The sequence below is a fragment of the Antechinus flavipes genome, chromosome 5, assembly GCF_016432865.1.
Source record: "Antechinus flavipes isolate AdamAnt ecotype Samford, QLD, Australia chromosome 5, AdamAnt_v2, whole genome shotgun sequence".
NCBI lineage: Eukaryota > Metazoa > Chordata > Mammalia > Dasyuromorphia > Dasyuridae > Antechinus > Antechinus flavipes.
In genome coordinates, this window is record NC_067402.1 from 28,337,680 (window position 1) to 28,364,924 (window position 27,245).

General features: G+C 41.1%; 1 protein-coding gene across 2 annotated transcripts in view; it reads right to left on the bottom strand.

Annotated features, from left to right (window-relative positions):
- NR1D2 (nuclear receptor subfamily 1 group D member 2) overlaps positions 1 to 24,552 on the bottom strand; it is a 46,289-nt gene extending 21,737 nt beyond the window's left edge. For both annotated transcript variants that reach the window (XR_007954400.1, XM_052001820.1), the window contains exons 1-3: positions 24,115 to 24,552; positions 5,335 to 5,580; positions 4,485 to 4,573 (exon numbers count right to left, since the gene is read on the bottom strand). Coding sequence is in view for 1 of the 2 variants with exons in the window: in XM_052001820.1 (XP_051857780.1) it covers positions 4,485 to 4,573; positions 5,335 to 5,580; positions 24,115 to 24,130 (351 nt within the window). In the remaining variant the exon portion in view is untranslated. The remainder of the gene's footprint in view (positions 1 to 4,484; positions 4,574 to 5,334; positions 5,581 to 24,114) is intronic.
- Positions 24,553 to 27,245: the final 2,693 nt, after the last annotated feature.

Below are 27,245 nucleotides of genomic sequence, written 5' to 3' on the forward strand. Positions count from 1 at the left end.
AAATGAGCAGATGCCCATCCATTGGGGAATGGCTGAACAAGCTGTGGTACATGAAGGTAATGCAATATTACTGTTCTATAAAAAATGGTGAACAAGCTGATTATAGAAAGGCATGGAAAAATTTACACGAACTGATGCTGATCAAAACAAGCAGATCCAAGAATACATTGTACACAGTAACAGCGAGAATGCACGATGATCAACTATAGAAGACTTGGTTCTTCTCAGTGGTTCAGTGATTCAAAGCAATCCCAATAGCCTTTGGACAGAAAATGCCATCTGCATCCAGAAAAAAGAACTAAGGAGACTGAATGTAAATCAGCACATGCTACGTTCATTTTTTTCGGTTTGTTTTTGTTTTTCTCTCTCCCATGGTTTTATCCTTTTGCTTTGATTTTTTTCTCCCAACATAATTCACAAAACAATGTATATTAGAAATAATTATTTTTTAAAAGTGCACATTATAGCTTATTTGAGAACAAAGATCTTAGACTTCTTTCTTTGAAGAACCCACAGTGCCAAGCACAGTACTTCACAAAAACCAGAAATGTATCTGTTGACTCATTTTACATCAGGAATTGGACTAAAGAGAAATAGTCAAAAATTAATATCTATGCCTTTAAAAATCTTTTTCGGTCCAGGTCTGTAATGTCCTTAATGCCAGGAGCTCACAGAAAATGAACCATCCCTGCCAGTGTAGATTAGGAGCAGCTCTTCTGAAACTTAAGAGTCCAAGAGCTGCCTAGAGCTAAGATATGGGCATCCCATTAATTTCATATAACTGAGGGAAGGCAGGGATGGAATGCAAGACTTCCAACCTTCTTTCTATAAGGCTGCCTCTCCCGACTTACATGAACTGATGCTAAGTGAAATGAGCAGAACCAGGAGATCATTATACACTTCGACAACGATATTGTATGAGGACATATTTTGATGGAAGTGGATTTCTTTGACAAAAAGACCTGAGTTTCAATTGATAAATGACAGACAAAAGCAGCTACACCCAAAGAAAGAACACAGGGAAACGAATGTGAACTATCTGCATTTTTGTTTTTCTTCCCGGGTTATTTATACCTTCTGAATCCAATTCTCCCTATGCAACAAGAGAACTGTTCAGCTCTGCAAACATATATTGTAGCTAGGATATACTGTAACATATCCAACATATAAAGGACTGCTTGCCATCTAGGGGAGGGGGTGGAGGGAGGGAGGGGAAAAAAATTGGAACAGAAACGAGTGTCAATATAAAGTAATTATTAAATAAAAATTAAAAAAAAAAAAAAAGGCTGTCTCTCCCATTATAAGTACGACTTAAAGTTCAAGGACATCCTCAAATTTATGACGACTATCCATGGGCACAAAGGACATTCCCAACAGGAATTTAAATTTGCTAACAGGATTTACTTCACCAGTAAGAGGAAGTAAAGGCTCTACCACAAGATGCAACAATTGATTTCACAGATTATCATGTCAATTATAATGTCACTGATGATTTGGGTGAGATGAGATCTGTGAATGAAATTACAGAATTGGATAAGAATACCTCATTAAAAAAAAAAAAAAACTAGAATAGTCAGCATTTACTGAGTGCTTCCCATGTGCCAGAGGGGTGACCCTAACTGGCATATTAAGATGGCCTATTCATGTGAGGGAAACCCAGGAATCAGAGGGAAGAAGCAATACCAAGAGTTTTTAGTTGAAAGGGAAAGAGAGAGAAGCAAACAGATTACCCAGACAGAAGGAATCTGAGAAACAGATCCCAAGCCAGCACAAAGGCTCGCTAGCATAGTAATGATGAACTTCAAATATCCAGACAACATCTGAAGCTCTCTTTCCCTTCTAAAAGCAGAACAACTAATCACTTATTAACTTTTCTAAGAAATAATTTCATCTTTCAAAAGATGGGAAAATCAACTAGGGGAAATTCTTTTCTGGATCTGCGTCTTATTACCAGGGAGGATTTCATCACTGGTGTCGAAATGATGGGAAACTTGGAGGAAAGTTAACACTTTATTTTAGAGTTTGTGATAGAGGAGAAACACAGAAATAGTTCGACATACATCCAAGACTTTGAGAAAGATTTCCAAGGGTTCAGGATTCCATGGACTAAGATGCTCCCAAAAGGGAGGGAAGACATCCAACAAAGAAATTCCAAAGACCCAAAGGGAAACAATTTCAACTAGGAGGAACAATGGGATTTGTCTTAAGAGACCGATGTGGATGGCCAGTCATGAGAGAAGATGAAAGTAAGATTAGACAGCAGGAGGTAAATCTAAGAGCATGACACAGTTTTGTAAAAAATATTGTCAGGAAGACCAAAGCTGAGAATGAGCTGAGGCTGACAGAAGATGTTAAGAGGAAATTCAGCTAGACTGATTGAAAAGGCAGGATGAAAGAAGGAACAGGAGCAGAAAGCTGATAACTGGCAGAGAATCAGAACTGCTCCATTATTATTGTTTCTGGGTTTTCTTCAAAAGAAAATGGTTTTTATCATGAAAATGACAGAACAAAATTGACTAACAGAGAGTTAGTTGATAACCAAAATGAGTAAGAAAAGTGTCTTGCTACCCTGGATGAATACAAGAACCTGGGCTCAACTTAGCTCTTTCTCCTCAGGCAAATAAGGATATCCACTATCATTGATATAGGAAAGAGCATGGAAACAAAGGAGCCACAAGTTTTGTTGGAGGTTTTTTGTCTTTCAGTTGCATCTGACTCTTCATAACTCCATTTAGTGTTGTCTTGGAAAAGATAATGGAATAGTTTGCCATTTTCATTTCCAACTCATTTTACAAACAGGGTGAAGTGACTTACCTGGAATTGCACAGACAATAAACAAAGCCTTCCTGACTCCAGTCTAATGCTCTATCCACTGACCTAGCTGCCCCAATGTTAGAGGAGGGGAAAAGTTATCCTAGTTTTCAAATAAGGGCAGAGATGTAGGTCTAGCTGAATATAAGACATATTTCAACAGATAAGAGGAAAGTCTGACATGCAGCACAAAAAAATAGCTTCACAGAGAAGCGTAAAGAATTTATTTGGGACAAGACCTGGAGGGGCTGGTGGATACCAGTTCCAGGGGTCAGCAGTGAGATGGGGCAACTTTTTAAAAACTCATGAGATCTTAAACTGGACTCAGAAGGGTATTGTTGCTATAGGGACCGGAGGAAAGCGAGGAAGGGTCATGTATTTGTTACCTAGCCTTTATCACCATACCAGACAAAGTCAGGAGGACAGAGTTTCCAGGATTGCCCTGCTTAGAGTCTGTCTGGGCCACTGTGGTCACTTCTGGGCACCCTGGTCTGAGAAGGAAACATAAGTTGAAGAGTGGCTAGAGGGGGCAATCAGCATGGAGAAGAGTCTAGAATTTGTGACATAGGAGGATAGTTTAGGAAAATGGGCATGTTTTGTCTGGAATCACGAAGGTTTGGGTTCATTAACTGTCTTCAGGTATGTGATGGTATCCTATGGAGTCACCTCAGGACACAGAACTAGCACAGTGAGAGGAGGAACTGGCAAAGAAACAGACTTAGGCTTGATGTCAGGAGAAACTTCCCCACAATTCAGGCTGCCTTGAAGAGGAGGGATCTGTGTGCTTCCCGAGAGGTCATCTGCAAAGGCAGGCAAATGGTTGCTTGGCAAAGCAGAGTGCTCTGTTCCCAGAAGAGCCTGAATCTAAAGGTGATTTTCACAGATTCTCCATCAAAACATGCATTTCTTGCTTCAGTTTCTTCTTCTACAATGTGAGAGCAGTGAGACTTGGCTCTGTCTTTAATTCCACTGACAAACAGAATCTTTAGAAACAGTAGTCTAGAATCCAGAAAGATGCTGGATTAGTTTTAAAAAAAAAAAAGTTCTGACCAGACTTGTTAGGTAATCAGCCTTGCAGTTGTTCAGGAACCACCCAAAGTAGTAAGCTCTCCTGTCTTTCCCGGGGAGCCCACTCTGCCAAATGTGACAATTTTTGTTTATGGCTCTGAATATGAATGGAGCCAAGCCACGGGGGTGGGCTCTGTGATTTATTGGGGCTTTTCTGAAGGATGCAGTATTTAAGAGAAGAAAGACATTTCCCCCCACTCTCTCATCCAAGTAGAATCTGGCCCCAAGACTGCAGACCTGCATCTGTGTATACATGGAAATTGACTATGCCTTTCTCCAGAGCCAATCAAGCCTGAAGGATTTTGAACAACTATCTCAAGCTCCACTTAATTTCTCCACAGTTATGCATTTCACTCAGCCATTGCCATAAGGCTTGGGGTTTTATTTGTTAGGAATAGTCACGAGGGAAGAGGAATAGTTTCAGAAAATTTAGAATTAGATTGTTAAAAACAATCCAAAATGTTTTAGCTTACAACTCACAAATAAAAGGGAGCAATCACCATTTATTTCTTTCTCCCCTGGGCAGGGAGTCGAGCATGACCCCCCAAAGCCCACAGATCTGAATGCAGACCCACCAGCATAAGGAGAACTGTAGCATGCGTTACCTTACAGCCTTCACAAGCATGAACTCCATAGTGGAATCCTGACGCCACATCCCCACAGACTTTACACAGTAGAACCATCCCACTGAATTCTAGGGCACAAACAGACAGTAGGTGAAAAGCTAGTGCAAACACTTCACAGAGTTCAGAATTTCTTTATAATTAACTATTTTGATCCCATACAACTTGAAATCATCAACTGCTGGAGAGTTGATCCTGCTGGAGAGGACAAAAGAAATCTTTGCTTTTAAAATTAAATAGTAATTTCTATAACAAATAGTCAAATCGAAAGGTATCTCAGAAAACTTTCTTTTACAGTGCCATTTTGTGGAGCAGCCAGGTGGCGTGGTGGATAGAGCACCAGCCCTGAAGTCAGGAGAACCTGAGTTCAAATCTCTGACCTCAGACACAAACACTTCCTAGCTGTGTGACCCTGAGCAAGTTATTTACCCCAATTACCTCATGGGGGTAAAAATTACACAGTACCATTTTGTGAAACTGCTCAAAATCTATCCTAGAGCTCTGATTTCTTGAAAACATGGTTCTTCATACTGAGTCCAACCATATTATTTTTTGAAACACTATGGACAGAGAGGCCTCAGGAAAGGTTGCTTAGATGAAAAGAAGGTAATTGATAGCAAAGAGCTAGATGGGCCAATTCAGACATGGGCAGGCTGGCAGACCTGTAAGACCATGCAGCATGTGACCTCAACCAGGAGAAACCCTAAGCTGGGTTAAGGAAAAGGACCAAAACTTTATCAAAGAATATGACAGTCTGTGGAATGATGAATGGGGTGCAGAGAACTCTCAGGTGGCAGCAATTAAAGCAAAACCAACTGTGACAATCACTTACTTGTTGCCCCTGCAGGACCCTTCGTCATCCCAGCAACACCAGATTTGTTGGTTTTCAGGGGGCCATCTGTCCGGTCGCTCTTCAAGGTGCCTTCAACATTACTGTTGCCATTGCAATCTGACGAGGAACTGTTTGGAGAAGACGGGACTGAAGGAGAGGACTGGAAGCCGCTCTCGGAACCCTCACTGTGACAGGACGCAGGGCTGGAGGCTGAACTCGAGGAGCTGATGTAAGCAATCACACCTCCTGAAAGGGACAAGAAAGGCACTGATACAAGAACCTGTTCTGAAATCTTTTCCCACTGACCCGACCCAACCCTCCACAAAAGGTGCTGCCTTGGTCAATGCCCCACAATGGGAATGTGAGAGATCCCAACCAGGGAATTGCTGCTGGGAGCCATAAGAGAACAGTGCTAGAAAATAATTTGCTGCTTATTTGTGACTGTAGGAGAGGGAATTTAGAAAGAGCTTTGGAGGGAGAAGCGTTAACTGGAAGGTTTTCAGTTTTCCAAGAGTTAGGCTCTGTCTCTTCATTGCTTTCTCAATAAAACTTTGCTCCTGTTTTAATACCCGAGGAATTACTAGAAAGTTGGGCAGTGCCATAGACTCATTTCCATCAAAAGTCACTTCAAGCATCTTCTCCACCAAGCCTTTCCTGATGCCCTCCACTGCTAGTTCACTGGCATTTATTTTATATATACCAGAGATGGATATTCCTGATGCAAACAGAATCTTGATAAAAGTTTAGGATGAAATGTGCAAGGATACCATGTAACACAACTGTGGGCCCCATTCTTCTCTGATGATTCCCATGATATCTTTGGGTGTCATATTCTAACAGAAAAAACAGACGAGTGATTCCAAGCACATACTAAAATTAAGACTAAAAAACAATTCCCTTCTCTTCTTTCTGCTCCCAGTCCCTAAAAGGTCACTATGGATTTCAATAGTGAGAAGACTTTTGCTGGTTTTACATAGGCAGACATGGCATAAAGGAGACCAACAAAGTTAAAGCCCTTTTTCTTATGTTTTCAAAAAAAAAAAAATTAAAATCTTGAATAAGTCTATGGTTCATAATGAAACACCACAATTGGAAGTGAAGACATGCTCTTGTCCCACTGTGGCTCCCCCATTAGAGAAATAACAGAGTTAATCCTATGCATCTTCTTGCATTTGGCCAAAAAAAAAAAAAATGCCAAGAATAAACCTAAGGAGGTACTTTCTAAATGGTGGTGGAGTGGTGACAATAGAAACAATCATACAGCTCTCCAAGGTGTACAGAGCAAGGGACTATGATTTATCACCTCTTGGCAGATGAGGAAACTAAAGAAATTGGCAAAGTCCAAGCAGCTTTGTTGGGTTATATAACTAGAATCTGAGGTAAGCTTTGACAAGTCTTCCTGATTTTAAATCAACATTTTATCCACTATAAAGCAGGAAAGAACCCTAAAGAAAAGACAGGAGGTGACAAGAATCAGACAATCCAAACACCAAAGAGCCTCTCATGGCTCCAGAAACAGCCTTCACCACACACACACACACACACACACACACACACACACACACACACACTACGCATGTGGGCGCACATGCCCCCTATCTTCTAAAGGACTAAGAACCTAAAAGCCAGCCTCAGGCAGGAAGTTCATTGAATCATAAAGAGCTAAAAGCGCCCAGGCTTCAAGTCCAAACTTTTCCTTTGACAGATGAGGAAACTGAGGACAATTACATGTCTGGTAAGTGTTTGAGAAAGGACCTGAACTCACTTCTTCCCCATTGCAAGCCCAAACCTCCATCCACTGCACTCCACAGCTGCCTTCTGATCAGAAGGGATTTATCTTTCTACTTGCTTTATCTAATGAGATAACAAAACTCTTTGAGGAAAACAGTGAAAGGTTATTCCTGAATTCTCATCCTATTAGACATAGCACTAAACAATTTTTAGTTGTAAGAAGTTTTTTTTTTATTTAAAAACAACAACAAAAACAATTTAGTTTTATTCATCACTGTCCACAAAGCTATTTGCTGAAGCATCAAGCAGAACAATATTCTTCATGACATTCATTTGATCTGTCCTATCTTCCTACCAATTAGAACTGTCCTAAAATAAAATGGGCCACAACTGGGGGCAGGGAATGCTGAGTTGCTGAAGATCTTTGACAGTTGCTAGATGTCCCTTTGGGGACCGAATGGATTCTCACTCAGCTGTGTCTAGGACTAGATGGCCTCTGAGTCAATTCCCATAATCCAACACGTTCTCTTCCCCATTGTTATTTTTAATGCTATGTCTAATGTCATAAATAAATTGAGCGTTAGCTGCACCACAAACTGAAATCATGCCAAGGTTCTAGATTAATTAAAACTATAGTCATTCTGCTTGATGAGTTGTTACCCCATGAGTTGAATGGACAGAGGGGCTGACCTGGATTTTTCTGAATAATATGAAGCGGACCTTTCCCCAGCTGGCTAGCTGTCTTATTCAATGAACAGAAATGTTCCCAGGCCCCAGTACCTGCACAGGCAAAAGGGAGCTGTTATCAAATGTGGCAGTAACTGCTCAGAGCCAATGGACCTGGCAGACACACAGACTCTGATTTGGAAGAAGATTTGGTTTTTGTTTTTTAATCTGGAAAATTTAATATGATAACTAATGAGGTAGGTTTCCGGGAGATTTGAGTTCATACAGGTTATAACATTATTCGATATTCTTGACACATTTTTAAACCTCACAACCAAAATTATCCCGGAGAGAACTAGAGCTGGGACCACTGTGGGGAGAGGGAGAGAAAGAGAAGGGCAGCACAGGGAGAAACCATGCCTTGAATCTAACCACCAGGTAGGTGAGTGAGTGGAACAGCAGGAAGAACCGTGTGCTGAATGATGACAAAGGGGTGCTAGGCAAAGCCTTCCTTACTTCTTGTAGTAAATGGGAAGATTGCTTGGTGCTCTCTATGCCTGACACATGATCCTTAAGAATATGGATTTCATCTCCCCACATGGGCCAGTCACCCAAAATCTACTCCACAAATGCGTGCCATTGGCCAAAACTGAGCAAGAAGGTAGACTATTCATTGAAAAGCATGGTAATCATGAGGATACTATGCAATTCTTTTCAGAGGATATTATTGGCTTTTTTCCTGTTGCTAATCAGAAGAGTATCTAAATTTCAAGGTGGCTCCCAGACCTGGAATATCCTCCTGACAGCTCCTCTGGTTTCTGGAACTGTTTCATCTTAACTGACTGAGACACCATTAACATAAAATGGTAAGACAGAAGCACCTCCAAGGTTCTGGAAAATAGCCCAGTGATCAACCCCAACAGATTACACAATGCTGCTCAACCCCAACAGCAGTCGCTCTATGGTAGTCTAGAACCAGGTAGCAAACACACCACAGAGATCACAGGGACAAGGATCAGTCCCTGAATGTGACAGTGGTCACAACTGTAACAGCTGACATTTCTAGTCTATGTTAAGACATGCAAAACCATTTACATACATCATCTCATGGGAGCCTCACCACCAGTCTGGGAGGTCAGGTCTTAGAAATGAAATGACTTGTCTCTCAGAGGGCAGAAATTTAACAGACAGAAATGCAGCAAAGACCAGCTACTCCAACACTGGCCGCAGAGAGATCCTGTAAAGGACAGCCGTCTCTGCATTTATCAACTATCTTCAGCCCCTTTCTTCTTACTCAGCAAACACCAGGGAGAAAAGTCCTTTTCCAGTATGGCAATCAACCCTCCTAGTCACTCAGCTGAGATAACAAATCAAATGACAATAGTTAACTTAAAAAGTTCCAAGATAAGAAATGCAAAGATACCCTGGTCTTTGACAACCAAGTAACTAACACCTTTCTTAAAATAAATGGCAGTGCGTGTTTTGTTTCTGCTTCCTGTTTTTGCTTAGGTCTCACATGCGACCTGCTCCATAATTATTTAATGGGTGGGTATATGAATACTTTCTTGAAGCACTTAGCACAGTGCCTGACATATATAAATGCTTTCCCCTTTATCTTACTATAAAACTACAGCTGCTCCTCACTGTGAGACATTACTCTTAAAACAGGACAATTTCTAGTTAATAAATCAGCATAGAATAAGAAGGGAAGGAAGAAATAGCATTTGACAAACATTACCCAAGATAACTGAGTCTGAAAAAAATCTAGGTTTAAACCTTACCTCTGATATACCTTGTTTTCTAAAATCATAAATTACAGAACAGTTGCTAATCTTCATTAGTCACAAGTTTAGTGAAAAAATAACAATAAATGAAATGTAAATCTTGTCTAGAACATCTCACTTGAACTTCATAGAGATCCTGTGATAGATTATCCCTATTTTTACAAGTAAGTAAGGTTCAAGGAACTTTAAGTGCCCATAGTCCCACAGCTAAAATATGTCAGATCAGGAGCAAGATGTGAATGAAGTCTTTCTGACTCCCAACTTTCTGATTCTATCCCTTTAAGTCATCCTGCTTCTCTGAAAAAATATTTGATTTCTTAGCCTAGAGGACAAGAATCTGTCATTCATAATGTAGTTAAAATAACAAATAATAGAAAGAAATAGGATTACTAGTCTAGTAATTAAACAAAACACTGATTTAGGACAGGTCTTTCCTTGATAATAGGCGTTGTCATTTGTCTAACAAGAAAATGATGCCTTTTGATGGCCTAAGGCAAACAAAAATTGTAGAAAAACAAAGTTAGGCTATACAGTGCTCCACATTGGCCACTAGATGGTGATGCAAACCTAGCACAGTTTGGTTGCCTTTGGTCACAGCAGCCTGTAGATGTGACACAGAACATTTCTAAAAATTATGGGAACCAAATTAAAATTTAATTGGGAAATATTTAATAAATAAAAACAATAAACATGATAATACTGCATTTTAAAATTAAGTCAATATGTGGTAGTTTCTTTTGAATTTGACAGAAAGACAAAACAACCTTAAAGTTTATCTAGGTAAAGGGTTTCATGAGATCACAGACCATTTTTAATCAATGCAGCTGTTGTAAATTGGATGTCAGTCATTCTGGGAATGCCTACAGGGAATAATAAACATGCTAAAATAATAGAAAAGATAATGTAATTCAAATTCTTCACTTTAGAAGAAAAGGAAAATCAAAATAAGTAATGACTGCACAAGTTAGAAATTCAACTATTCATCAGACAAAAGAATTTCAATGGTTATCTCTAATGAATTTGGTCAAATTGCTATATAAAGGAATACAAGAAGTTTCTACGTTAAATTCACATTCAACAAAAACAAAATATGAAAATATGACAGATTATTATTAATTTTGGGCACTCAGTGGTGTAGTGTATTGAGTTCTAGGCATCAGGAGAACCCAAGTTCAAATGCTGCTTCAGACATTTACTAGCTATATGTCCCTAAGCAAGTCACTTAACTCTGTTTGCCTCAATTTTCTCATCTATAAAATGAATTGGAAAAGGAACTGGTAAACCACTCTAGGATCTTTGCCAAGAAAACCTCAAAGGGGGTCATGAAGATTCAGACATAACTAAAAAACTAAATAACTTTATTTCAATAAAGTTTCCATTCACTTGGGAACATGTATACTTTCATGCCAGAAACTATTAGCTAATTTCAGGCTATCTTTATTCATTTTTGAAAAGCGGAGATTAAGGAGATGGCAATTCAGAATACAACTTACTTTACTCAATTCTCTGAGACAGGAAAATCTCAAGCTCTCCACTTTCTCTAACCATTCTGCTATAAAATTGCCCCATGCACTACCTGCCACTACTAGTGATACTAATAAACTCTTCATTTTATTAATGTTAAGTATTTACTCCACTAATATAATAGAAACATCCTTCTTTTGTATCCTACATAATTCTTTTCCATATCTTTTCATAACTCTTTCAAAGATCTCTTCAATGCGCTGAAGGGTTATGTATATGTATGCCTGTGTCTCTCTTTTTAAATTAACATTTCTGGGTTACCAGGGTATCATGAACTGGCTACCTACTGTCCATTCTGGAACTATGACCAGCTCATGTTGTGTCAGTCATCCCATATGTCTGATTATAAACATAAACAAAAAAATAGCTATAATTTCATCAATCTCCTAGTTGAACACCTCCTAGGGTAGGAGCTCCTAGAGTTCAATGTAACTATGAATTAGTAGGTAAGTCCTAAGTAGTTAATAAAAGCACCAAGTACATATACTGTGTGACTGTGTGTGTGTGTGAGAGAGAGAAAGAGAGAGAAAGAGAGAGAGAGAGAGAGAGAGAGAGAGAGAGAGAGAGGAGAGAGAGAGAGAGATATGCCTATGATAGTGTGGATGTAAGCTTTTCATTTACTTCAATTCCATTTGCAATGTCACACTGTGCACATCTTTCACTGAAGAATCTATGCATCCCAAACATATCCCAAACATAGGCAAATTTGGAAAACCTCGAGATCAACAGAGATTCTTTCTTTTGATTTTGTGACCTTCCAGAATACCTCAAAACAATAAGACAAACCTGTGTTTTCCTGTTGAAAATCTCAATTTGACAGATTAGCTAACAAAGTTTTCTTTATACAATCAGATTTTTCTCATCTTGTATAACTTTTAATATGTAGTATTCTTGGTTGAATTTTGTTTACATAGTCAAATGCTTGACTAAAAAAGTCAAAAGTATAAAAGTATTTGACTATATAAATAAACTGCTAGTGAGAAGAAAAAGCAAATGAGTTGGGAGCTTCTTACAACTTAGCCATCACTTGTTTTTGGCAAAAGCTTCCACCATAACCTTCTCCATTAGTTCAATTTTAGAAACATCTTAAGAATCCATCATTTAATACTTTTAAAGTTGTGTACCCTCCTATATCTTTGGCCAGGTCCATCTACTCTTTCAAAATGCCTAAGTACCATTCCACTTCCTCTCAGAGTACAATGGGCACTATACTGCAAGAATCAAAATAGTTCTCTCTGCACTACTGTTAGATTAGTTATATAACAAGGCTTGTATATTCCTTCCGGTTGAGGGCTACCCATTCTTCATATTTCATTCAGAAATGCTTTAGAAGTAATATGGCTAAATGTTTGTAGCAGCCCTGTTTGTAGTGGCTAGAAACTGGAAAATGAATGGATGCCCATCAATTGGAGAATGGCTGGGTAAATTGTGGTATATGAATGTTATGGAATATTATTGCTCTGTAAGGAATGACCAGCAGGATGAATACAGAGAGGCTTGGAGAGACCTACATGGACTGATGCTAAGTGAGATGAGCAGAACCAGGAGATCATTATACACTTTGACAACGATATTGTATGAGGATGTATTCTGATAGAAGTGGATTTCTATGAAAAAGAGACCTAACTGAGTTTCAATGGATAAACGATGGACAGAGACAGCTACACCCAGAGAAGGAACACTGGGAAACGAATGTGAACTATTTGCATTTTTGATTTTCTTCCCGAGTTATTTTTACCTTCTGAATCCAATTCTTCCTGTGCAACAGAGAACTGTTCGGTTCTGCAAATATGTATTGTATCTAGGATATACTGCAACATATTTAACATATATAGGACTGCTTGCCATCTTGGGGGGGGGGGAGGGGAAAAAACAAAACAAGCGAGTGCAAGGGATAATGTTGTAAAAAATTACCCTGGCATGGATTCTGTCAATACAAAGTTATTATTAAATAAAATAAAATTTAAATTAAAAAAAAAAAGGAGTAATATGGCTCAATTGAATCTCATGCTTAGTTCTCTACAGGTATCTTCACTTCAGAAAAAAACTACGAAGATCTTTATAAAATGATACAAAGCAAAAGTAACATTTAGAGTAATTTATTCTGTATTAATATTATTTAAAATGCCTAAAGAGACATACAATGTATTTCAAACAATAGTTATATGGACATTTGTTTTACTAGACTATGTAACAATGTACTTTTTAGGTTTGTTGGGGGGGAGGTTAATTTGATCAGTTGGGGTTAGGGAAGCAGTTGGAGGGACAAATTGAAAAAAAAAACTTGTTACTAAAAAAATAAAAATAATAAGCTATTTTTAAAAAATAGCTCCCTCCCCAACTCACCCACTTGGATGCTGAGTTAATTACAATTTCCTTTATTCCTCAATAATTATCTTTAACACAGTCTCACAGGCATTTGCCTTTTTTAGAGTATAATCCATACATTCTGGATTCTAATTCCATCCTGAAAGACAGTCCTCGATATCTTTGGAAGACAGAGGGAAGACTTAATTCATAATTCTTTTCTTTTTAAGGGGACTTTCCTAATTCCTACAGTAAAGTCAATCAACATCCTCTCAAAAGCAATTATTTCTAGTATAGAATTATCATTAGAAATACTATGTATAAAACAACAGGCACAATGTCAATAACAAAACAAGCAACTAAAAACCAAAAGTGAAATGCTGCAAAATTACAAATAATAGGCATATAAAAACAGATCTATGAGAAAACACTTCCATCTCCACTCTAACAAGTGTTAGAGGTAGGAATTCCATAAGGATTGCACATTACACAGATTTTTTTGATGTATTAATCAATGAGGCTGATTTTTTCCTTTTCTTCCTTTTTCATCTTTTAAAAAATACTTGTTCATATATGGGATGAATCTTTGAAGGGAAAGGGAAGAGAGGTACTCAGAGAAAGTATGTCATTGTTTAAAAGATAAAACACTAAAAAATTATTTTTAAAAATTAATACTGTATGTAAGGATAATTTAGACAACCTATTACAAAATTATTCTGCAAAATCGATTAACAAGTATTTCTAGGATTGAGTAATTAATCAATCATTCAGTCAACAGCTGTATTATAAAGGACTACAGGAGATACAAGATCTCTACACCCATAAATGAGGCATACTGCCTTTGCAAGAGTCCTGCAATCAAATCTTTCTCTCTTTAAGAGCAGAGCAAAAAACTACCAGGAAGGTCATCTCTTCCAACACCTGCTTATGCCGAGCTGTTTCCGCTTATACAGAGCTCTTTCCTAGGTAGATATCTTCCCTTTCCTACCCAACAAAGCAAGGAGAGAGTGATGGGCCAAAAATGGTTCAAACATTCTGTTCTGAGATGGCAAGAACAGTCTAGAATGACAGCCAGTCATGTGTTTTACACAAAGAAAGCCTTACTGAAAAAGGTCAGTTCTTCTGAAAGCAAAGCAGCCCAAGTGTCTTCCCCCCTACTTCTCAACCCAGGGTGTGAAATGAAGAGTCAGAAGGGTCTAGGTCCCAGCCCTGGCTCTGCTCTTTACACTGTGAACGTTCTGGGGGCCGACATTTCCTCAGGTCTAAAATGAGGAGGCTGCAGGAGAAATGACATCCAAAATTCTCCTCCTCTTTCCTTTTGCTCTCACAAGAGGAGATGGTCTTTCTTACCAAAGCTATCTGGTAGCTATTAGGACTCCGGTACTGGCCCTCATAATTTACTATTTCAATCCCATCCTCTCTCATTTTCAATTTCTATCAACCAATTTCTTCTCCTTTGCCTAGAAATTTTCTGAAGTATCCTACCTGAAAACAAAATAACCTCCTCTGAAATCTAGTTTTGATCTTCATTATTCTATTTAAGATACTCTGGGTCACCAATGACCTCTTAATTAACCAAACACAATAATGTATGTCCTCCTAAGCAGGCTAAACCAGTGGACACAGCTGACTACCCACACTCTCCAATTCAAGAAATGTCTATTAAGCACCTACTCAGCCCAACATCTCTAGGAACATGACATACACAAAGACAAGAACATATCAAGTAATTTCCAGAAGAGAACATTAATATTGCAGAAGCAGGTACTGCCCCCTCTACAAAGTCTCCTTGGAGCTTCCAGCTCAATGACCTTTCTTTCCCTTCTACTATTTCTTAGCACTGTTCACATGCTACCTGGAGCTACTGTTGTCTGTATCTTATCCCCTGTTAAACTAAACTCTAAAGAAAAAAAGGCATTTTGGTTTCCCTGGTCAGGTGCCTTCTATATTTGAGGAACTGGAATGAAAAGGAAAAACTCAACTACTTCTGCCCTAGATGAGCCACCCTTCAAGGAACTGGAACCTGAGAGGATGCCCCTCAGTTAGGGAATGGCTGAATAAGCTATGGTATATGGATATTATGAAATATTATTGCTCTCTAAGAAACAATCAGCAGGATGATTTCAGACTTCCATGAGCAGAACCAAGAGATCATTGTTCAGAGTAACAAGAAGATTCTATGATGATCAATTATGATGGACTTGGCTCTTGTCAATAATGCAATGATTCAAGACAATTCTACTAGACTTGGGGTGGAAAGTGTCAATCACATCCAGAGAAAGGATTATAGAGACTGAATGTAGATCGAAGCATACTATTTTCATCTTTTTTTTTTTTTTGCTTGCTTTTTTTTCCTCATGGTTTTTCCTTTTTCTTCTGATTTTTCTATTACAACATGACTAATATAGAAACATGTTTAAAATTATTGTACACGTATAACCTATATGAGGCTGCTTGCTGTCTTGGAGGGAGGGGAGATAAGAGAGAAAAGGAGAAAAAAATTTGGAATTAAAATCTTACAAAAATGAACATTGAAAACTACATAAGTAATCAGAAAAGTAAAATACCACTGGAATTTTAAAAAAAAGAAAAGAAAAAAGGATGAGCCACCTTTACATCTCTATAGGAAAAAAGAAGCCTAGGCAATGCCTCATTGGCCAGTCTATTTCTACCTGCAAGACACTCAGCCACTGGGGGCCAGGACTGACTTACTACCAACTTTTAGGGAGATAGTCACCACATCCTAAGTTTAGAGGAAGACATTTTGCAATTGAGGAAACTAAGGTCCAGAAAGGTCAGGGCAGAGTACCCAGAGGGCCAGAAGTAAAGAGATCAGTGAGCTGTTATTCACACGGAGGTACTTAATCTCCAAATCTATAAAGTTTTTCCTACTATCTTAGGGTCAAAAGAAAATATTCAATTCTTATTCATGTGTCTCTTTCTCTTCATTCAAATAATTAGCACCCGTCATTATTATGTCCTGATTGACTCAGATTGGTTGTAAATAACAATCATTTCTGTTTTGACCAAAAATCCTGAGGATCTTCCTAGATTTATTTATTGGGGGGAGGGGAAAGAAGGGAGAGACAGAAAGAGAGACAGACAGACAGAGACATTTGATTAAATCAAAGAGGCCATTCTTTGTCTCAATTGCTACCTTGCCTTAGTTACTGAATGGGTGCAGCCTCAGTCAAACTGACATCTGTTGAAGACCTGAACTTGAAAAGGCCAAGGTCTCCCATTTCATCTGGGCCTTTCTAATCGTCTTGATCTATATTTCTTTCCACTGGACCCAGATGGTTCTGGAGGAGTAAGTGAGGCAGGTGAGTTGCACAGCCCTCACTTATGTCCAATTCTCTTGCATGTCACGGCATCACCTCCCTTATATCCTGGTCCTCTTCGAGAACAAAGGCTAAACTACTACAACAACAACAACTATTATTTACTTAAAAAGTTAAGGAAAGCAAAATCATAAAAGCAAATCTTCAACTATATTAGGCATAATGTTATTTTTTCTTTATAACACAAATAACTAAGGCTAGGGAGCATGTTTTTTAATTAGTGCTGCCAATTCGGTAGGAAGCCCCAAATTCTAGAGTATATGCCAAGACAAGAAAACGTATAATCTGAAAGAGAATTTTTGTTGCCAATTATATTTGCCATTGTACAGCAGCATTTTTTTTAAAATGGGGTATACTGAATATGACTGAAACATTAAAGAAAGAAATATTACAGAAACAATGAGATAGAGTTAAGGATGAGGAAATCTTTGATTAGCCGTGATCAGTTGATCAATCAAACAAGAGATGGATTGAGAAAGAAACAGAATAATAAGTAGAAGGCAGAAAATCAGGTTCTGTCCTTCAAGACACTGAATTCCTCATATTAATGGAATCATTAAAATGTAGCAAGTAGAAGGCTACTATGACATACTATATTAAGAACTGTGTATTTCTGCCCAAGTTTTGTGTTCTTCCAATTTTTTTGTCGACATGGTCCATGCAAGCGGTCCCGGACCCATCTTTTTGAAATATTAGATGAAAGCAATTCTATTTACAATTACCAACTTCATTACTGGTCAGCCTTGGTGCCAGAAATTTTTACATATAAACAGAAAATAGATGAAAATCTGTGGAAAATTTCAAATTGGCCAATAAATATATAGTATGAATATGCTCCAGGATTTGGGGCTTTCTCCTAAATTAGCAGCACTAATTAAAAAATATGCTCCCTAATGAATATAAACTGCTTGCATTTTTGTTTTTCTTCCCAAGTTATTTATACCTTCTGAATCTAATTCTCCCTGTGCAACAAGAGAACTGTTTGATTCCACAGACATATCTTGTATCTAGCATATACTGTAACCTATTTAACATGTATAGGACTGCTTGCCATCTGGGGGAGGGGATGAAGGGAGGGAGGGGAAAAATCGGAACAGAAGAGGGTGCAAGGGATAATGTATTAAAAAATTACCCTGGCATGGGTTCTGTCAATAAAAAGTTATTTAATATATATATACTCCCTAACTTTTAATCATCTGTATTATAAAGAAAAAGTAACATGAAACCTTTGAAGAGTATAATCAAATATTGAATAATATTTCAATTCAATTCAACTAATTCAAACTAAAAGAGTAAGGACTCATAACAAAAAAAGAGAAAAAACAAAAAGTGTTTTGCCAGAAGTTAGGTTTAATTCAACATCTTATATCATATGCCATAATGAGCTACATAATCTAAATATAAAAAGTCACAATACAGAGAGAGAGACAGACAGACAGACAGACAGGGACAGACAGAGAGACAGAGAGAGACTGGAAGGAGAGACCTTGATCACTTTGAATAGAAGAAAAAAAAACTTAAGTAAGCAAGAAGTAGACCTAATCAGAGATAACAAAATTGAAAATTTCAATTACATAAAATTGAAAGATTGAACAAAATCAATATACATGTAATTAGAAGAGAGTTAGTGGAGCAACTTTGACCTGATTAGATGTTAGCAAACATCTAATCAAGATTTGACATGTAAAATATATTTTTAAATATCCCTGATAAGAATCAGGGAACTGATACAAACTAATATGAAAGAACAAGAGCTGTCCCTCAAAAATATCCATAGAGAATATGAAAACTCTTGTCTTCAAAAGAAAAAAATTCAAGCTATCAACAACCATATGAAAGAATGCTCACAACCATCAAAAGCATTACATTAGCAATTGTATTACATTAAGAAGTTTCACTTTATACTAATCATTGATAAAGCTGACCAAAAAACTAAAACAGAAAATATCCTAAAGGCTTTGAAAAAATAAGCATATATATACACAGAGAGAGAGAGAGAGAGAGAGACTTTAAAATACACACACACATATATTTATAACAGCTTTTTTGTAATGGTAAAGGATTATAGAGAAAAAGGACGTCTGTTTAGTGGAAAATGATTGAACTGTGATATATAAATATTACCTATGTTAGGGATGTGATCTACAAAAAAAAATCAAAGAAGAAGAATTCGAAGAAACTTAGGAAGCCTCATATATTGATGAATGAAGGAAGCAGAACCAGGACAAAAGTTTACACACTAAACACAATAAGGAAGAAGACAACAAGACTGCAGAATGGGGAACAGTGACTAATATAATGATTTCAGAGAGTTAATGATGAAGCCCACTTCCTGACAGAGGTGACCAACATTTTCAGACATGACCAACACAGGTTATTTTGGTAGAATGTACTTATTCATTCAATTTGTGAGTATGGAGAGGGCTGTCAATAGGAAGTGACAATGATGTAACAAATAAAAGGAAAAAAAATTACCAAAGTATGCTCCAAAAATATAAAAGCATCACAAATTTTCTAAAGGCAATCAAGACTGCTTTCCTCCACTTATTCAGTCTGGACTCAGTTCATTAGCCCTCCATAGCATCTGTCCAAGACAAAACTCCACAAATAGTTCTTCCAAATTGAACATCAGTCTGGACAGTAGACATTCTTCCATTCTTCCATTTGGATAGACTCCCTGCTCTCTCCCTCTTCACAAATCAGTATCTGCTGCCCATCAATTGGAGAATGGTTGAGTAAATTGTGGTATATGAATGTTATGGAATATTATTGTTCTGTAAGGAATGACCAGCAGGATGAATACAGAGAGGACTGGCGAGACTTACATGAACTGATGCTAAGTGAAACGAGCAGAACCAGGAGATCATTATATACCTCAACAACGATACTGTTTGAGGATGTATTTTGATGGAAGTGGATCTCTTCGATAAAGAGAGCTTTAATTGATCAAAGATGGACAGAAGCAGCTACACCCAAAGAAAGAACACTGGGAAATGAATATAAACTGCTTGCATTTTTGTTTTTCTTCCCAGGTTATCTATACCTTCTGAATTCAATTCTCTCTGTGCAACAAGAAAACTGTTCAGTTCTGCACACATATATTGTATCTAGGATATACTGTAACCTATTCAACATGTAAAGGACTGCTTGCCATCTGGGGGAGGGGGTAGGGGGAGGCAGGGGAAAAATCGGAACAGAAGTGAGTGCAAGGGATAATGCTGTAAAAAATTACCCTGGCATGCGTTCTATCAATAAAAAGTTATTAAAAAAAAATCAGTATCTGCTACACAAGATGAGACAGCAGAGAAATGTTAGAAGACATGGTCTTCCAAATTAAATCAATATTCTGTAACATCAAAGGAAGACCATCAAAAAAGTTAGAAAATATGGTTCAAAAGGAACCAGCCTGAGAGATCAAAGGTTGGTAAATTTTACAGAAACCTCACACACATGGATCATAAATACCTTCTTTAAGAAGGCTGCCTGAGGTCAAAGGATATAAACAGACAATTCTCAGAGGAAGAAATTGAAACTATTTATAGTCATATGAAAATATGCTCCAAATCATTATTAATCAGAGAAATGCAAATTAAGACAACTCTGAGATACCACTACACACCTGTCAGATTGGCTAGAGTGACAGGGAAAGATAATGTGGAATGTTGGAGGGGATGTGGGAAAACAGGGACACCGATACATTGTTGGTGGAATTGTAAACACATCCAGCCATTCTGGAGAGCAATTTGGAACTATGCTCAAAAAGTTATCAAACTGTGCATCCCCTTTGATCCAGCAGTGTTACTACTGGGCTTATACCCCAAAGAGATACTAAAAAAGGGAAAGGGACATGTATGTGCCAAAATGTTTGTGGCAGCCCTGTTTTTAGTGGCTAGAAGCTGGAAAATGAAAGGATGTCCATCAATTGGAGAATGGTTGAGTAAATTGTGGTATATGAACGTTATGGAATATTATTGTTCTGTAAGGAATGACCAGCAGAATGAATACAGAGAGGACTGGCCAAACTTACATGAACTGATGCTAAGTGAAATGAGCAGAACCAGGAGATCATTATATACCTCAACAACGATACTGTTTGAGGATGTATTCTGATGGAAGTGGATCTCTTTGTTAAATCGAGCTAATTCAGTTTCAGTTGATCAAGGATGGACAGAAGCAGCTACACCCAAAGAAAGAACACTGGGAAATGAATATAAACTGCTTGCATTTTTGTTTTTCTTCCTGGGTTATTTATACCTTCTGAATCCAATTCTGTTCAGTTCTACACACATATATTGTATCTAGGATATACTGTAACCTATTCAACATGTAAAGGACTACTTGCTATCTGGGGGAGGGAGTGGAGGGAGGGGAAAAATCGGAACAGAAGTGAGTGCAAGGAATAATGCTGTAAAAAATTACCCTGGCATGCATTCTATCAATAAAAAGTTATTTTAAAAAAATTGAAAAAATAAACAAAAAACAAGCAAACAAAAAAAAAATTAGAAGAAGAAGAAGAAGGCTGCCTGATTGTTGAAGTTGTGAATTGATCCAGCCATTCTGGAGAGCAATTAGGAACTCTGGCCAAAGAGCAATTAAACTGTAATTACCTCTCACTACTAGGTCTGTTTGTGTACCAAAGGGATGATAAAAAGGGGAAAGTAGCCACATATACAAAAATGTTTATCACATCTTTTTTTTTGTAGTGGCAAGGAACAATAAATTCTTCCAATTGGTGAATGGCTGAATAAGTTACGATATATGAATGTAATGGACTATTATAGTTGAAAATTATCTTTACATACAATTGGAAAAATAAAATACTACTGAAAAGCCGCCCAGCCTAGTGGAGAGATAGCTGGCCTCCAAACCAGGAAATCCTGCCTTCAGAACAAGTCACAAACTTCAGTGTTCTGGGCAGCTCTCTCAAATTCTTCAATTAGAGAAGGCGCTGCACTGCATTGGGAGAGGGAATTTCCTTGCCAAGGAGTTCCCTGCACCAATGAATCATTGATGTGGGCTAGTTATCTATCCCTTTCTTCAAGGAAAAGAATGAGGAGACACTAGAAAGAAACAACACTAAATTTTTTAAAAATTAAATTCGATTCACTCAGACAAGAAATGATTAGTATACACATGGGCATTATTCCCAAATCAACTGTGTGTTCAATCGGACCACCCATGTGAGCACAAATATCAAAATCATCTTCAAAGAAAGATTAGAAATGAGGCATGATATGTCACTAAAAGGACCTGACTCACTTAAATAATAAGTTGTTGACAAGAAATAAAAAGAAACGGATTTTTTGTAAGACTGTCATACTTGAGATAAGAAAACAGGAGTGTAGACCAATTCATTTTTATTGGGGCTGGTCAAGAGGCCAAATCACTGAGCAAGGGATCAAAGATGAGTCCTAAGGGCAGTCAGTGGGTTAGCTGGGTTCCTCCTCAGACCTCACCCACTTAGCACAGAAGTCCCACAGGGACTCCTGGAATCTCTTCTCTTCTGCCTCCATCTCAGCAGCTCCTGGGGATTTTATCATCATCTCTAGGATGGTGGCTCTCACTGCTACCTTTCCTGCCCCAGTCTCACTTCTCCAGCGGTGCTTCAGACCTCTGCAATCTAACATTCTCTCCTCTGACACTGCCATCCCCCTCCCCCCCCAAACTCTCATCCCTTCACACTTGGACTACAGCTGAGAGGAGGATCTATGGCTGCTTTAGACTCTCCCTATTCCAATCCATCTTCCATTCAGCCACCAAAGTGATTTTCCTACAGCACAGGCTGTCTTACCCCGTCTCTCATAAATTCCCATAAAGCTATCACCTCGAGGAGCAAATACAAAAAGTTCTACTTTCAAAGCCCTTCACCACCCTGCCCCGCCTTCAGCCCCCAGAACAAGACCTCCCCCGCCCCCAACCTCTGGGCTCTCTCGCGGACAGTTCCCCAAGCCTGGGCACTCACTTCTCTGGATCCAGCTGCAGACCCTCTCGGCTTCAAGTCCCAACTACGACCCACACTTTAAAGAACACTTTCCCAACGCCTCTTAATTCTAGGGCCTACCCTCTATTCATTACATCTTGCTAGCCTGCTTCTGTGGGGCGGCTTACTCCTGGGCCCCAGGGGGCACTGCCCGGAGCCAGTGCCTGAATCTCACTGCCTGGAAACGCTGACTGACTTCGGGACAGTGAATGGGGGAGCCAAATAGAAGTGGCCGAGGCGTCTGCTGCAAAGCCCCCCTCGCGGCTCTCCTCCCAGCACGGGAGGCGCTCTCCCAGGCTGCCCGGGGCCCGCAGAGGCTGGCCCGAGCTCAGCCCCAGGCACCCTGGCACCACCCCCCTCCGTATGGGAGCAGGCACCGGGAGGCCCAGGTCCTGTCTTTCGCAGGTCTTCCCTGGTGGGCTGTTCCGCACCAAAAGCCAGTAACAGGCCCTTCTCTCCGCATGACCCCATTTCAATTCCAGAATCCCTTCACTTCCCTGCGCGGGTGGGGCTGTGGGGCCAAGTTGGCTCTTTTACTAAGAAAAAGCTCTTTCTCCTCCTAGGAAAGGGGTCTGTTCCTTTCGGTCATTCCGGTCCTGGGCCGCGGGTACAAAAACCCACACGCCCTCACTGTTTCCCGCGGGCAACCCCAAGCCAGTGCTGCGGCTGCCCCCGCTGAGCCGTCTCCACGGGGTGACCCCAAGGTGCCCGGGACCGTGAGCTCGGAGGCGGAAAGAAGCCTGTGCAAGCAAGCCCTCGGGAGCACTAGAGGTGGGGCTGGAAGGGACCCAAACTCTCATTTATAGATGGGGAAACTGAGGCAAGCAGTGGCGATGCCAGCAGGTCGTGGGCTCGCACGTTGCCTGCAGAGCAAATTCGTTCCCTCTCTCCGCGGTCGAGGGGGGGAGGAGGGCCTCCCACTCCGAGAGCGCCCCCCGAGGCGGGGCCGCGCGGCTGCATCGGCCAGCGCACTGCGGTCTCACCCACGCACACTCCCGCACTCGCCCCCGGCCCGGAGCGCTCCGCCCCGCCCCTCGCGCAGTCTCCGCAGTGGGCCAGCCAGCCCGCGGGGAGGGGGTCCCGGGGGCCGCGTCATTCCCGGAGCGTTCCAAAGAGGCGGAGCCGCTCTCGCCCCGCCCCCTCTCGGGCTGCGGCCCCGCCCCCACGTGTCCCTGCGGCCCCGGGGAATGTGGGTCAGGGAGCCCGGCGGCCTCACGTGTCCCCGCCCGCCGCCGCCGCCAGGGCCCCCATTATGTAATGCCGCGTCACGGACTCCCCGGGCCAACCCGCGGCCGCGCGCCGCCGAACGTAAACACAGCGCGCACGTGGCTCGCGCGGCCGGTCCATGTGAGGGGGGGCCGAGCCGGGCCGAGCCGCTGGGGGAGGGGAAAAGAGGGGGAAAGGAGAAAGGGGAGGGGGACCCCGCGCCCCCGACCGCGGCTCTTACCCGCATTCACCTCCATGGTGCCCTCACGGCCCGCCCCGGGCGCTTCAGTCCTGCGTCCCCCCGGGCCCGAGCAGGAGGAGGCGGCGGCGCCGGCGGCTGCGGGCGCCCTTCATGGGCCGGGCGGGCGCCCCGGGACCCAGACCGGCGGGCAGGAAGGGAGCTCCGGGGGCCGCCCGCCCGCCCGCGCCGGGGACCGGGCAACAAAGGCGGTAACGGCGGCGGCCGAGGAGGAGGCGGCGGAGGCGGCGGCTTCCTGCAAAGCTGCGCAGCGCGGGGGGACAGGAGGGGACAAGAGAGAGAGGAGAGCGGGCGCTGGCGGCCGAGGAGCCGAGCGCAGGGAGCCGAGGGGGCCGAGCGCGGGGAGGGGAGGGAGCGGGCACCGAGGGGAGGGGAGGGGAAGGAGGGGGAGGGCGGGCCGGCAGCGCGGCACGTGACCAGCGCGCGCACACCCCCACCCTCCCTCCCTCCCTCCTCCAGCGGCGGCCGCCTCCCCTCCCCCGCCCCCTCCTTCCTCTGTTTCGTCTCCCCCTCCCACCTTCATCCTCTGCTTCTCCTCACCCTCTCTCTGTCCCCTTCCCTCCTCCATCCTCTCCCTTCCCCATCCTCTGATTCTCTTCTCCCCTTCCCCTCGCCTCTCTCCTTTGTTTCCCCTCCCTCTTCTCTCTTCCCTCCTCCACCTCTTCTCCATCCTCTATCCTTCATCCTCCCCATCCTCTTTTCTCTTCTTCCCATTCTTCTCTCTCTTCTTCCCTTTCTCATCTTCTTTCCTTTTTTCTCTTTCCTTTCCCCTCTGCCTCTCCTCCTCCTTCTCTGTCCTCTAACTCTCTTCCCCTCCTTCTTCTCTATCTCCTCCTCTCCACCTTTCCTTCCCCCATCTCCTTTCCTTTTCCCTCCTCACCCCCTCCCGACTTTCTACTCTTTCCCCTCCTCTTCCCCTCTCTCTCCCTTCCCTTTCCCCTCCTCGTACTGAACTCCTCCTAATCCCCCTTTCTTCTCCCCTTTTCTTGCTCCCTTTTTCCTACCTCTCCTCTGTCTCCTTGCTCTTCTCTCCAGTCCTACTTCTCCCTTCCCTGTCACATCCTCCCAACTTTTTTGCCTGTCCCTTTGACTCCACCTTTCCCAGCCCTCTTCTATAGCTAGCCTGGAGGCTAAAGCCCTGAGGGCGACTTCAGCACTAAAGGCCATCTCTGGCCGTTGTTTCTTACCTGAATGACCATCACTCCATTTCAGTCATTTACCCTCCTCAGGACTCATTTTCCTCATCCCTAACTAACATCAAAGACTTGACTTCTAAGGGCCTTCTCATTTCTCCGTCTCTGACCCTGTGTTTGTCTCTTCCACTCCCCTCTTCCTTCCCTCTTCCCCCCCTCCTCTTCCTCCTCTCACCATTAGCCCAAATCCAAGTTTCTAGCATTGTTTTTCCTTCTGCCCTTCCTAATACCTCCCCAATTACTCCCTTTTTCCTGAGTCAGGAGCTTCTGGAATCTCTGCCTGTTCTTGTGATGCTTTTTTTTTTTTTTTTTTTTTTTGGCTGCTCTGCCTTTTCCCTTCACCCAATGATACACTTTTCCTAGTCTACATCCTCAGACTGACCAAACCTCTGGATGGCCAAGAAGCCCCATCTCAGATGCAGAAGGTGGCCTTGAGAGAAGGGCAGAGAGATTGGAAAAAAGGCTCCCTTCAGTGGCTTGCCACTGTTGTAGGTATTTGAAATCCTCTTTCCTTTGAATTTCTGGACAAAGCAACTTTTCAGAAGTTGACATCTCTCCCCACCCCCAACTCCCAAATGATGACCAGCCATCAGTCTCAGACTTCACTCCCTTGCTGGGTCTCTAGGATCCACCACCAAAATACAAGTCCTTCCATATTTGGTGGGAGGCTGCATGCATAAGGGAATTCTAGAAATGTGCATTTTGATCTGGAAATGGCTTTAAAGGTAATTGCTCAACCCCAGGAAGCTGGGCCCAACACTTTATTACTTGCAGACAGTTAATAGCCTGGCTTCTGACCCAGGTACTCAGACTCCAAAATTTGTTCCAGAGGTAACCCTAAGACAGTTTGCCACAAGCCCCTCCACCCCAAAAAAAGCCCCAGGGGGACAAAGGGGCCAGGTTGTGTTTTTTGTTCACACTTCTGAATCATGAGTGGTTGAAAATGTAGGAGATTCCAGAATTAAGTGTTAGATCATAACAATCCTGAAAATCATGCAATCATTCAAGGATCTAATCTAGCTTTGAGCTGATTTCTAGTCTTGCTCTCATAGTTATTCAAATATTTGTTGAATGAATAAATGGGTTTTTAAAACCAGATTTTCAGTTTTTGTCTTTTTTTTTCCCTTGAAGTGATTGGCATTAAGTGACTTGCCCAGGGTCACACAGCTAAGAAATATTAAGTGTCTGAAGCTGGATTTGAACTCAGGTCCTCCTGACTTCAGGGCCGCTACTCTATCTATTGTGCCATCTGGCTGCCCCCAGTCTTCCAAGATCTGTGATGTGCTAGATGGATTTTATTCAGACTTATCCAAAGGTATCCTCAGAGCTTATCAAGATCATTTATTGTAGGTATCCAGAATCAACATGCCCTTCCAATGAAAGATTTCATGACATTTCAAATCAGAGTAAAAAACATTTCAAATGACAAGAGCGAGATGTTTGGGACCCACCTCCATACAAACCTACTCCTCTGCAGCTATAAAATCAATAGGTCCAGTGGTCATCATATAGAGATGGCCATCCTGATAATAAGCTAAATTGTGTGGATTATAAGTACTTGGCAACTTGCTCCAGAGCCCTTGGTCCATGTGCCAGGAAGTTTACCTTGATAGATGACAACTTGAAGAGCCCATCACCACATTAGAAAAGCACTTCCATCCAAGAAAAGAATTAGGTTAAAAAAAGGCAGGCTTAAACAAAGAATGTCTGGGAACCATTCAAAGAATAGTGTTTGATCAAATTCTGGGTCTTCAGATAAAAGACTATTTCCTGAAAGAGTGGAAATGTTCCAAGTCTAAAATCAGAGTTATAAATTCATTAATGTGTGTGGTCTATTGAGCTACCAATAATAAGTAGAATAATAAATCTGCCATTCCCATTCAAAGAAATTATTATTATGTATTATTATGTATATATGTA